Source organism: Antrostomus carolinensis, unplaced genomic scaffold (assembly GCF_000700745.2).
Source record: "Antrostomus carolinensis isolate BGI_N321 unplaced genomic scaffold, ASM70074v2 scaffold25328, whole genome shotgun sequence".
NCBI classification, from domain to species: Eukaryota; Metazoa; Chordata; class Aves; order Caprimulgiformes; family Caprimulgidae; genus Antrostomus; species Antrostomus carolinensis.
Genome location: NW_010332680.1, coordinates 42,185 through 55,873, shown reverse-complemented (window position 1 = coordinate 55,873; position 13,689 = coordinate 42,185). Strand labels below are relative to the sequence as shown.

The 13,689-nt window shown below is 42.5% G+C and overlaps 1 protein-coding gene across 1 annotated transcript in view; it reads left to right on the top strand.

Moving 5' to 3' along the window:
- Positions 1 to 3,806: 3,806 nt before the first annotated feature.
- Positions 3,807 to 13,689, top strand: part of GFPT1 (glutamine--fructose-6-phosphate transaminase 1) — a 28,909-nt gene continuing 19,026 nt past the window's right edge. Inside the window, exons 1-5 of the mRNA XM_010173603.2 lie at positions 3,807 to 3,810; positions 10,274 to 10,381; positions 10,805 to 10,912; positions 12,271 to 12,396; positions 13,139 to 13,197. Coding sequence (XP_010171905.2) covers positions 3,807 to 3,810; positions 10,274 to 10,381; positions 10,805 to 10,912; positions 12,271 to 12,396; positions 13,139 to 13,197 — 405 coding nt within the window. The remainder of the gene's footprint in view (positions 3,811 to 10,273; positions 10,382 to 10,804; positions 10,913 to 12,270; positions 12,397 to 13,138; positions 13,198 to 13,689) is intronic.

Genomic DNA, 13,689 nt, shown 5'->3' with positions numbered 1-13,689 from the left:
ACACAGAAATATAATTTATCCTTTCTCTTCCTCTTCTTCTTTCTTCCTATCACATCAGCTTCAAGTTTTTCCATGGGAATTTATGCAACAGTTATCTGTTGGCTCTTCTTATTTGTCTTTCCACATTTCCTTCTTTTTTTTTTTCCCCCTGTATTTTTATGTGCAAAATTAAAATTATATTCTGAGCAAGATTGTCATTTTTATGCTTAATGTGCAAGTTGTCATTCCTTTCACTGTTTTTGTGAGGTTGAACTGGTATCACTTGCAAATCATCCAGTCTGTGGAGTGCTACGAAGAGGCGATCAGAAATTCACAGTTCACCATACATTTAACACTGTTAATTTGCGTTGAAAGTACAAAGTGGAGCAAAGCTAAGAATAGAAGGTATAATTATTATTATTATAAATAGCTTGCTGCAAGAGTAGGGATGGTTTTAGTGCCTTGTGCTTGCCTGATTTGAGGTCTGGCCTTTGAAATGTGCACTATTAACATTCTACTCGTTGTCTTTTTAACTGCGATAAGCAGTTAAATGACAATGCTGTGGGTAGTTACTTAGTTGCGTTCAAGATTTAATGTGTTTCTCCTGTTTTTGATATAAGCAAAGTTCTTCTTGGGTATTGAAACATTTTATGAAACAGTAAGAAAAGCGTCAAGGATTGTTGGCTCTGTTGTTGAGTCTTGTTCTGGGAGCTAGAGATAGAGTGAAAAGGAAGAAGAGGAGAATGTTAACTGAGTACGGTAATACAGAAAAATAAACCTTGGAAATTAAGGAGCTTCTGAGTGCAGGAAGTGTGTGGCTGAAGACAATTCAGGTTTTTGTAGGGAACAGGAGGAGAACTGTCTGGAGTCCGAGGTTGCTACCACATGAACTCTTGTGACTTGCGGTTAAGCGCAGTTGGCAGAAACTGAGGAATACAGACCCCTCTGCTGCTGCCATTTGACATCCGGCTGGTGAGCGCATGACAGAATTGATTGTGGTCTTGGCTCACGTTAGGAAACATTAAGGGTTTTTTCCGTCCAGCAGCAGTAGACTCCAGCAAAGGAACAAGGTGAACAAATTGAGGCGTTGCCCTCTCAGTCCGGCAAGTGTCATAAATAGGCAGAGCTGGCATGGAGGTACTCTGAATACTTACACTAACAAGACTTAATTGTCTCTCCTAACTGAAGTGACAGTAGTCTACAGCTTGGAGTAGAGGGCTCTGATTGCTCATGCTAGGGCCTCCGTGAGGTTTGAGTAGCCATGTTATGCAGCGTAGTGACAACCTTGCAGGCCTGGTTGCTTGTACAAACCCTCAGACAACTTTTCCATAATGGAATTGTAAGTCAGGATACACATTGCTTTATCTCACTATGGTGTCTGATAGATACACGGTCCACGTTCAGATTTTTATCCAACTTATCTCAGATAGAAAGGTAGTTATTAAAATGATTTTTTTTTTTTTTTAAAGGTGACAATGCTGCTATTGTTATCTGAGTTCTCCCTGTGAGAACTTAAAGGCTGGAGTTACTAACACAATGTTTTCAACGTTGATCTGATGTTCAGGTTTACGTGTGTGTGACCTTACAAAATCCTGTGATCTGATGTGCTCCTGCTGCTCGACAGGTAAAAGGAAGTAGCCTCAAAGTTCAATTCCTTGGTGCCTGGGGTAAATGACAGGTTTTCTGTGTGGATGTGCTGAGTTTTTGTTTTGAGTAGTGTTAGTAAAGAATAAGTTTTGTTCTCTGTACATATTACAAACATGCATTTTGAAGACCTAGCCTAAATTGGGTGTGCTTTGGTCTGAATGCACCAAACCAGTTCAATGGCATCTGTGAAATAGTTTGGAAAACAGGTTTTTCAAGGTAGCCAGGCTTGATAGACTGTTCTGTAAATAAGTAAACCTATCGTATGCCATTGGCTGTTTTTAACAACAAACAGGGATTTTAGAATTTGGGTCTTGTATTACTAGTGATTACTGAAGATAAAAATGGGCTCAGGAAAGACTCGAGTTTCAGGTTTTAAGGTTCCACTTGCATCAGTGGGGGCTGCCTTCCACCTGCCCAAATTTTTACACGTAGGTGTCTGCCTTTCTGTGGAGCACAGAGTAGTGGCTCTTGCCCAGAATGAGTCCTTAGAACTGATGCATTGGTTGTTTACTCTAGACAGGAGAAATCTTGTCCTTTCTAGCTGGAGAGAGAGGTGCATGCGTGGGTGGTAAAAGAAGCATCCAGTGGAAAAATGTCATTTTTCACCGAGTAGATGTTTATCTGCTTTGCTTTCTTCCCAGCACAGATTTAATGAATCGAACATAAATTCTCCCATATACAGCTAGCAGACACAGTAACGATTGTCTGCTTATTTCTGACCTTGCGCAGGTTCGGACTGTGCAGAATTAGCGTTGTTTCAGTGCACAGGGGTTGGCACAGCGTTCCGCCTCCCCGAACCACCGGACAGCGAATAACAGGAACCCACTCCAGTGGGTTCTGAGCGTTGGATCTGGGGCTTTGTTCTGTGCTACAATTACTGTCTGTGTTAGAACTTGCTGTTACTGCCTCGTGTCTCTCGTGCTGTAGTTGGAAGAAAAATATTTCTGTCGCTTTTCCCAGTCTGTAATGTATATGATATATGTGATATTTAGTAGCCTGCATCTAATTTGTTGAAGACTTGAGGCCTAGTAATCATCACCAGGATAAAGGATTCTTTGGAATTGCCAAGTGGATGTACTGATAACATCATCTGTTGAGATGGTTTTAACAGTATACAGCATGGTATAAAGGAATTTGTAAATCTGACAGTATACTTAGCCTGAAGGCTTTTCTACTTTTGTGGGAAAAGGATTAGGAGAAGCTATTCTTGAGTAACTTCACGTATTCAAGACACTGGAGAAGATAATTTATTCTTACCTGGAAGTGGTGATTCATTTTATTTGCCTGTGAACTCACCATGAAATAAAGGTATATGAGCACCAAAGAGGTCACAGGGAAATGAAGTTCTCAGAAGAAGTATTTTAGTGACTGTGAACAATAGAAATCATGACCATATATTTAGTAAAAATGCTATTCTGTTAAAATCTGTCAGCTGGTTATAGGGAATTCTTTATGTAGCTGCCATTAAGAAGGCCTAGGTTTTGTGCTTGAATATTAAAAAATCAGTTCTGATAGAGCGTTGTTTCACAAACAGCTGAATACCTGTTCTGGTGGTTCAACAGGTAAGGGTTTTAAGGCAAACCAGCAAGAAAGGTAAGGTTTTATGTTCTAAAGTATATTGTTTGAGATATTTCACTTAAGAGAAATAAATGTAAGACTTCTTACTATGGCAGATCTTAATGTGATTCAAGAGTTGTATGATAAGCTGACGTGCTTTGAACAAGTCTTTTCAGTCTGTATGTACAAAGTCCTGTGTTAAATTACTGGTTGAAATGTTTTTACTATGTTGTAAAGCGTGACTGCTGTTCTAACCTTAGAGTATATTAGTGTCAAGTCCTGAAGTATATTAGTGTATTCCAGACAGCAGTATTGTGTTTTCGGAGCCTGTCAGATATAAATCCCTGTGGTATCCTTGCTGGTGACTTATTTTAGCTGGGAACTCATGATTATGGAGAGTGCTGGACTAGAATGAAGTTCACAAGGGTTTCTTGGTCTCACATAGCACGTGTTTCACCTTGAACAGTGCTAATTCAAGACTTGTTAAGGTGGCGTAATTAAATGTCGTTCATATATCCTGGTTTTCTGTAATACTTCTTCTTTCTGGCTTGTTCTGAAGCATGAGTTACGGAGGGCAGGTGTGGCGTTATTACTGCAAAACACGTGCATTGGATGGCGTCTAAATGCGTAAGTTGAGCTGAAACTGAAACTCCTCTTTTCAGATCTGGTAGGGACCTGAAATTCACCGTGGGTTGGTTTCAGGAATGTTCTGCTTGGACTTCAAGATTTCTACATTTTCAGCACCTGACATCTGGGCTGGCAAGGGGAATAAGCTGGTGGTGCACCAGATGGGACCCTGATGGAAATTTGCTAGATTTGCCTTGGAATTTCATCAGCAACATGTTTGCATTGACTGTTGTGATTTAAATGAATTGTCACTTTGACAGAAAAATTGGCACTTTGTGACAGAGCACTCCTCACGGAAGCCTTCAAGCAGCTGTAAAGATCTGTGTGGTTGATATCTTTTCATCTTTTGAATTGTGTGGATTGATTTGAATATAAGCACAGGGAGGGAGAGAACAAGGCTTTAACAAGGCATTGTGCTTTGGAGAAAAACATGTCTCTGGTGCATGGAAACGTCTTGGTTTAGGCAGTTGTTTTATCACCCAGTGACCCCTCCCCACCTCTGAGCAGGGGAGTTGTGAAAAGGAAAGGAGACCTGTGGGTTAAAATGAAGGCAGATTTTAATGAAACTATAATAAGAACTAATATAATACTAATATAAATATTATGTATATATAATATAAAATACACAAAATTATACTCAGATGATGAAAACATGATGGTCACAACAAGCAGGAGAGCAGGCCTTGGGAGGAGAAAGATGGGCGAGACCCTCCAGGGATGATGGCCATTGAGGAGGAGAGTCATCCCTAGCAAACTTTGCAGTTCATGGTGACGTTTATGGTATGGAATACTTCTGTTGGCCAGCTTGGGTCAACTGCCCTGGCTTTTGCTCTTCCTTGCCTTGACACCTGGCTAACTGTAAAATGCTAAAGACCTTGATCACTATGGAAACCCACATACCGTAGCTGCCCACCAACTAAAACAAAGTGTCTTATCAACTTTGTTCTCACCAGATTGGGTGCTGCAGTCTTCTTAAAATGCAGCTTTTCAGACAGAGAATTAATTCTATGATCCTATCCCAGCAAAACCAGGAGAGTGAGAAAGGTTTTTTTATGGTCTAAACTGCAAGATCTTACATCTGCCACGTTCCACCTCGGAGAAGGCTACATTTTGTAGCTGGATGAAGTGATCCTTTGTTCAGCTTTTGAGTAAAAAGAGGTTATTTTCCTGAACAGCCAGGGCTTTGCGTCATGCTGGGACATAAGTATCACCTGAATGCTCTTCGACTCAGCACAGCCTCATTCCTTGCTGTACATTTACACTGAAGGCTTGAGGTGTAACTCCAGAGCACAATTTTATCTGCAGAGCCCCTCTTGGTGGCTGCTGGGAGAAATAAACATTTTTCAAAAATACACTTAATTCAGTGAAGCATAACAGGAATTTAGTGCTTTGGGTCTTTTTTTTCTCATCAGCGTTTCTGTCAGGGGCAGTGGAATTGTATTTAAAAATGGAAGTGATTGCAAGATGTGATTGCTCATATATTCCCGAGTAATCCAACAGTTAGGGTAGAGCCAGTAAAAATGCTGTTTTCTAAATGTAGATTGAAAAGGAGAAAATGAAATGCTTTTAAAAATATTTCCAGTAAGTGAAACTGTTATTTACACATAATTCATCATGATCAAATGTCATAAATGGGTGATAAACCTTCAAATATTTGATTTTAGCTGGCAGATTAGCAAGTCATGCGTTTAAGGAGGCTCGTGTTCATTTTCACTGGCCTTATTGTCCCATTTTTTACTTTAATTATGCATCATTTTTACATTCTATTTATTTTTATTTCATTTTTTTTTCTGTTTTCTCTAAGGTGAGTTTTAAATCTGATTTGTGTTATTTGCCTTCTCATTTGTAAAATGTGTTGATCACAGGCGAGCTCTTAGAATTATATTTTCATAGAGGTGTCTCAGTTATCACTCCAGCTATTTTCCTGTCAAGATCTAAAAGCTGAACTGAATCAAAACTGAATGTCCCAATGTTTACACGGTTGGCTTTTTTGAAGAGTGTGCCTGCATATTTCACAGCGTTAATACTGTATTTGCATTTCTTTTAGTTGACTTGCTTTTCATAGTCTCCATGTTTTCTGATAAGAAGCACTGAATTCCTTGGTTTTTGGGGTTTTTTTTTGTGGCACTGTTAGATTCAAATTTTTTTTTTTTTTCCACAGTCCTTGTGAATAATCTTAATATAATTGTGCTGTTATTAATAGATTTTTTTCAATGCCTGAGACAAATGCCAAGTTGTCTCCTTTCTAGATAGATGTTTTCTGTTTGTTTACAATACAAGTAGAAATGAACAGTACTGTTTTTCAGTCTCATTCCAGATGAGCCATCCCTTCCTGGAAGAGGGTGGTTTCTGCTTTGTACCCATTCAGTCCATGGCATTTTGTTGTACACTGCTGGCAGTTGTCATCTGTGACAAGGAATCAAGTTTTGGTTTGTTGTTTTGTTTTGTTGTTGTTCAGGTGTGACTGAACTTGTTAAAATGTACAGAGAAAATAACATTTCGAGCCGCTGTCTGGTTTGGATTCAGGTTTAACAAAGATGTCCAAAGTTAGCCCTGGCTAGAGGGAAATAGTTCTGGTTTTAAGCTTTTTTATTTGGTTCAGAATAAGTTGTAATCCTTGTGCCATGAGCAGGATGGAGACTAAAATGATCCATTCACATTTACAAAAATATTTTATGACAGGAAACAGAGTTTCTGCCTAATAGTTGTGCCCGTCTGTCGAATTAGACATTTTTTTTCATGTGGAAGACTTCATTTTAGTGGTCTTGCTGGGGCACCAAGTGTCTGTGTGGAAACTGCTGTGCAAAGTGATCTTCACTGGGGCTTTGAGTGAGATGCTGTTGTGTTTCCCGGGTGTCCCCTCGTCCCTCGGGGCTGTGTCTGTTGCAGCACTTACAGCTGTGCTGGTGTTTAGGGGGGAATGCTTCGTCCTTTCTGCACGGCCTTTGCAATGGCTGTGCTGGGACCCCCAGTCTGCTCAGATGGAAAATACCCTCATTTAAAATGCAATGTCACAGTCTGGGAACAAGCCGGGTTATTTGTAGTGTGTGCCTGGTGGCATTACAAGGGTGATGCCTGGTGGCCCTCGGGCACAGAGGAAGACTAACTTCACATGCCTCATGGTCAGAGAGACCTGGAGCAGCCAAGATGGGATGAGGTGGCAGAGCAGACTACCTACAATAAACTTGCTGTCCTGTTCTACAATACTTCCCCTCCACCTTTCCTACAGTGCTATTTTCTTCTCCCTTCTTGGCATATACCTTTACATATCGTATGCAGTTCCTTCCCCAAACTTTGCAGTGACTCTGTTTCACCCTTTGCATACCTGCTCCGTTTTTGCCCCCCAGTCTCAGCCTGGTGCCCTGCCAGTGAAGGTCTCCTCTGTGCTCCCATCAGTGAGGCTCTTGTGCCTCTCACACTGCTGCTCTTCACAGGGAAGGACTTCCAGGAGCTGTCTCGCTGTGCCCAGCCTGACTGGAGTTGGAACTGGAGTTGGAACTCCAGAGCACCTTAAGGCTCGTTGTCAGTCCCCATTTGCTCAAAAGAGTGTATCCCACTTGAGCAACTTTAGTGTTGTGCTGTGGTAGTGGAATAACTTACTAGGTAGCTGTTTGCCTGAGATCTATATAAATAAATATATAGCGAGATAGCTGAAATGCCACGGGGTGGAGTGCAGAGAGTGTAGATGCTTCTGGAGGAGTTGCCCGGCGCCGTTAAAAAGAGGTATAGAGTTCCAGGGTTTGGGGTGGGAATGGGACCCTTAGTGTCTGCTTCCAACGTGCATAAAACACAGAGAGAAGTTTCAACTTTGAAATTACTTAGCTAATTTGAAAAAAATGTAAGCAGTGTTCATGTTTCTTTCATTACTTGTGCTGGTTATAATTATGCCTGCTGAAGTAGCTTTACTTTGGAGGCCATGGTAGGTGGCTTTGGTGTAAGGGGAGATGTCAGGAGCTGCTGGAGCCCAACCTGCCTTTTTAAAGACCTTTCCTGTGCTTATTTTCTCTTCTTTATGGTACACACCTGTTATTTTTAGGTGTAATGCTGCCACTGCATTGAGTGTGTGTCTGGGAGGTTTCTGGTAAATATGGAGAGAGGGGCTTTTCCAGCTGCCTGCTAATAAAGCAGTCTGCTTTGTACTCCTGTTGTAGGACCTGGAAGTCATTTAAGGGAATTTAGGCATCCAGGATATAGCTGAAATGTGCCGTCCTTCAGCCGGGATGACAGCTACTTGGAGTCAGTTCACTTGTAAACAGGGAAGTTGCTGTTTGTCTGAGGAATGCAGTTTTTAGAAACAGAGTGAACTAAGGATCTCAAATTGGAAAACTTTTTTTTGCCAGAAGGGTGGGGAGGAGGGTTTGGAGACTGAGAGCGTGGGGAAAGTATCCTCCAGAGGAGGTTTTTAGTTGTGAATTGCGAGGTTTCTGGAGGAGGACCTCACCCTGTTGGTATAGTTATTGGAACCAGCATTCAAGTTGAACAAATGCCATCAGGAGAAGGCGGCAGCAGGGCTGTGTACATGGTTGGTTTTGGATGTCAGGAGCGATGGAAGAGAAACTGCAAGTTTTCATCAGTGTGGTCCTGATGGTCTTGCAAGTGATTATCAGAAAAGGCTTTGAGTTTGGGGAAAGGAGGGTAGAAGCTAAAGAAACCAGGTGAAAAGCTCTTTTTTTTTTTTCCTTCTTCTGACTGGGTGGTTTAAGAAAGAGGAACAACAGAACATGCATCTAATTTTTTCTAGCAATATAGAGGAGAATAAGCAAGACATGGTGTGCAGGTTTTGCAGCAGAACTTCAGGGAGATGTAACTTCTAATGCTGGTGCTTTGGGAATAGGAAGGTGAAGCTTATGACAAACTTGTCATGAGACCTATAACTTAAGTCCATGGAAAAGGGAGAAGGAATGGGACAGTGTCAGAATGGTTCATGGCTGCCTACGACCTTGGTGTCCCTGCTTAGGCTAAAAAGTGCCTTGAAACATTTCAGCCCTTTGTTCTGTGGTATTCAGTGCGTCCATCAATTCTGAGTAGCCCGTATTTCTACTTACAAAATAAATTAAGACGACAGAAGACTGTGAATTATTTAGTTTAATTCCAAAATACAAGCAGCTTAAGAATGCAGTTTTTCAAATGTTCTTTAAAATAATCTGTGTGTAAACATAAAGATACATGTTCCAAAAATAATCTTGGAGAGTAAAATTTTTCATATAAATAAAAGTTTGGGAACTGTGAGGCAGGCTGGATGGCAGTACTATCAGGAAAAAAAGATCAAAGATTTGGGATGCCTTTAAAAGGGCTTTGTTTTTGTGTGTGTGTGACTGAACTCTGTTCTCCTCAAGAGGTTTTGATAAAGTTTTTCAAATTACAAACCCTGAATTACCAGTCACTTACTTACATGGATGTTTGTGTGAAACCTGTCTTGCTTTTGTTCCATGCAGATATTTTTTTTAAGGTGTTAGGCAGGGTGAAATGGTAGATTTCAAATACAGATATTTCTAGCATCCAGTAAATGTCTTCTCGTGCTGCTGCTTCCTTATGGCACCAGAGGAAATCTTTCTGAAATAGAGCCATAGTTAGCATTAGAGATCTAGGAATTTGTTGCTTAAAAATAGAAGTAACAATTTATCTCCCTTTGCAACCCACAGGAAAAATAGCTCCATTAGTTTAAGGGTGTTAGTTTGCATGAGTTAAATGATTTTTTTTTTCTTAGTGAGTCTCTGGGAGGGACTTAGAGAAAGCTATTCAAGGAAGAATTCCCTTTGAAGATGGTTCTTCAGCGTGCAAAGCTCAGTTTTAGTGAACCTTGAATTTTTCATTTGGAGTGATGAGTTTCCTGTCCCCTACATTGTCTACCCACAGCTCATTCTGTCATGTAGGTCCAGCTCACATGGAAATTCTTTCTCCCGTCATGCCCAGGCTTGTCCTGTTTAGTTGCTGTCAGTGTCCTGAGAAGGATGCTGGTGTTTTGTGGTTAGTTTTGGTCTCTTAAACTTTAATGACATCTCCACTGGACCTCAGGGGAGTAAGGAAAAGCTGCAGACATGGTGATGCCTTCCTGCTGGGGGTTCTCAGTCCAAAGGCCTGGTTGAGTTTTAACTTAGTGCACATGCCAAGTAGATCGTAGAATCATTGAATGTTGTGAGCTGCAAGGGACCCACAAGGATCATGGAGTCCAACTCCTGTCCCCGCACAGGACAATCCCAACATTCACACCATGTCCCTGAGGGCCTTGGCCAAATGCTGCTGGAATCTTGTCAGGCTTGGTGCCATGAGCACCTCCCTGGGGAGCCTGTTCCAGTGCTCCACCACCCTCTGCCTCAAGAACCTTTTCCTCATGGCCAACCTCACCCTCCCCTGCCACATCTTCCTGCCATTTCCTCTGCTCCTGGCGCTGGTCACCATCTGGCACATACAGTTTCCTCAGCTGTGATTTTTTAATAAGATTATTCTCTTTTCTCCCATACAGGCATCTTTGCTTACCTGAACTACCATGTTCCCCGGACAAGACGGGAGATCCTGGAGACCCTTATCAAAGGGCTCCAGCGGCTGGAGTACAGAGGTTATGATTCTGCAGGTAGCTCGCTCTGAGCAACAGTGGCTCTATTTTGAATTTTGGCTTGTAGATGATGATTTTGATGGTGTGTTTGTGAATGGTTTCTACTGTCTTCTGCTTTTGAAGGAAGTTGAAACACAAACCGGATGTGCCTGTGCTTATGTGGTCAGAGGTTTGGATTATCTTTAAATACACAGTTTTCTGTGTCGTTCTTGATACCTGTTACTTAAGGCTTTGAAAATACCTACAACATGACAAAGGGAAAACTTAATTCTAATCTAAGGGGTTTCCTGTCTTTATCTGAGAGTCAGCTTGGGGGAGAAAGGACACTGTAAAAAAAAAACAACAAAAAAAAGGCTGTACTGCCTACAGAAAATAATGTAATTAATGTAATATACTTTCTGCACTTCACACTCTCTTTTCATATTCTGTGGCGGTGCTTAGGTGTGGGAATCGATGGTGGAAACGACAAAGACTGGGAAGCTAATGCTTGCAAAATCCAGCTTATCAAACAGAAGGGGAAAGTGAAGGCTCTGGACGAAGAGGTTCACAGTATGTATTTCCCTTTGGTTTTTCACTCTCTTTCCTTGAAGTGGCCTCTCATCTCATTTGTGTTTTGAATATCACCTGTTTTACTTGGAAACACTATTTCCAAATAATTGTGTATAGAGCGCCAGAGATGTAAACATCTGTGTGCTGTGAAGAACGCAGTGATCCTGTGGATGCTGTCATGAAGTTATAGAGAAGTCCTGATTTCTCAAGACAGATGAATCACATCCCGTTAAGATAATATAGACTTGAAATAAATTTTAGAAAACAGACCATAAAAACCTCAAACAAAAAACTCCTTAAACTAGAGAAAGGGGAATTAATGGGAGATATTTATCAGAGACCTAGAGCTTGGGGGAAAAAAGATAAATACTCTAATAACTTCACCAGTTGAGTTTTAAATTCTCATGTGCAGTGCTTCTCCCAACTAAAGCTGTCCATCTGAGTAGTGATGGGCTGAGCAGTGGGCTCCAGGAAAGCACTAATTGTGTGTAACTGTGTAATTGATGAGGACACAGAGAGTGAGGTCTTCTGCATCTGTTTCTGCCTCTTTATGTTCCCTTGATTTAAACGTCGAGTTCATTAAATCTGTGCAGAACACAAACGAACAAAGTTGGGTGTGGAATACAGGTAAGCTGTGTCAGAATGGGAAGATGCTTTTCAGAGGAGTTAAAATTTCTAGTTTTCATTCAAGAGCTGCTGTGTTGCTGTAACTTAACTTTTTTTAACCCATGTTAATGTTAACCTCATGGTGCAGAGTGCTGTTCACACAAAAGGAAGGTGAGTAGATCTAGAGAAGACCAGGAACTGAAAAGGCCAGGTGAGGTGGTGTGTGCAGTACAGAAATAGAAGATAAAATACTTCTGAAGAAATGTTTGCCTGCTCAAGAAAATTGCAGGATATATAGTTTTAAAGAGATTGTGGAAGACACTTGTAGGACAAAAGTAATCTTTTTTCACAAAGAAATATTAATGTTAATATTGTGCTTTCTAGAGATAAGGGTTAGTGATGAATATTCGAACCACAGTGGTATGTAACCATGAAACAGGCTGGTTCAGTCACAGCTGACAGCGTATGGCAGGTGACAGGAGGGCGAAGCGCACCCCTGAGGGATAAAATGAAGGTTGGATTCTTTCTTAAAGTTGCTTTTTATTTTGGCGGGGTGAGGAATGCAGGGAGGTTGCTTGTGTGCCTCTGCATTCTGAATGCCCTGAAAACGCACTAGGTATGGTGGTGGATTTGCTGATTCGGTTTCCTGTCAGTATTGCTGTCCTGTGGACCACGGAGGCCTGGTGAGACTCCCACGTTGACTCTGGGGTAGGGACACCCCTCAGTACTAAAAACTTCTACTTCTGCTGCAGAGCAACAAGACATGGACCTCGACATCGAGTTTGATGTACACCTTGGAATTGCCCATACGCGTTGGGCTACCCACGGCGAGCCCAGCCCTATCAACAGCCACCCGCAACGCTCAGATAAAAACAATGGTGAGTGTGTTTGCTTGAGGAACCGTGTGCTCTGGGTCTTGGAGCATCTGGAAAAGCTTGCTGCTATCTCCATTGCCTGGTGTGTCACAGGGAGGGGTGGCTGGACCCAGGGCAGTGGTTTTTTTGCAGGCTGTGATGCCAAGCCTGGTTACTGTGAAGCTGGAGAGGTTTGGCTTTGATTTCTGGCCATGGGGTATGTTCTCAGCGGGCATGATGTCAGGAAGGGTTGGGATTAGTGCTCAGAGGTACCGTGGGTGCACGGCCACCGTGCAAGGAGGAGGTAAACACAGAATGAAACTGAATGGTAAGACTTTTCATGGCTGTTCTTTGGAATGCAATTTGTTATACTTTTTCCCCATTTATTGTTTTTTTCACCACTGTACGGAAGGGGCTTGGTCTGCTCTGTGCAGCTGCAGCGTGCAGCTTGGTTAGAGTTTGGTGTAGCTGCCCGAGGAGCAGCACCCACAAGCTGGCAGGAGGAGTGTGGTTTTGAAGGGCTTCCAGCAGGCTGGAAACTGCCAAGGGCTCAAGTGCCTCCAGAAACTTTAGAGGGTCTCAGTAGCTCCAGTCCCACCTGGGTCATTATCTTCTGCCATTACCCTCCACACCAAACCGGGCAAAGCAAGGAAATCACACCAGGAGGTGAAAAACTCTTCTTTTTATTCTGCCAAGTGTGGCTTTTCACACAGTAAAGCTTTGTGGGCTGGCGTGGGGCTGAGTGGGGCCTTTCCTCTGTCTCCAGAGTTCATCGTCATCCACAACGGCATCATCACCAACTACAAAGACCTGCGGAAGTTCCTGGTGAGTGACCCTCCCGCTGTCTGTCTGTGTGTCTGTCTGTGTGTGTCTGTGTGAGATGCTCCCTCCCTCGCTCTCCCACTCCCAGTCGCTTTTGCTTTCGCACACTTCCCCACTCACTCCTCACACTCACGTTCCCACTCACATTCCCACTCCCACTCTATCTCCTTCATTCATTTTTCCCCACTCATATTTTCACACTCACAACTCACTCTCCCACTCATTTACACTCCCACTCCCCCACTTACACTCTCACACTCACTCTCCTACTCTGTGAGTACATTCTCACACTGATCCCCACTGTTCCCTCACTCCCACTCCCTTCACCCCCCCATAGGCTCCCATTTACACTCATTACCCTACTCACACACCCCAGCTTACACTCCCTCACACCTCCACTCACACTCGCTCTTCCTCTCACACTTCCCCACTCTTCTCCCCAATTCACCCACCTAAACTCCCTCGCTCCCTTCCACTCACACTCCTCCTCTCATT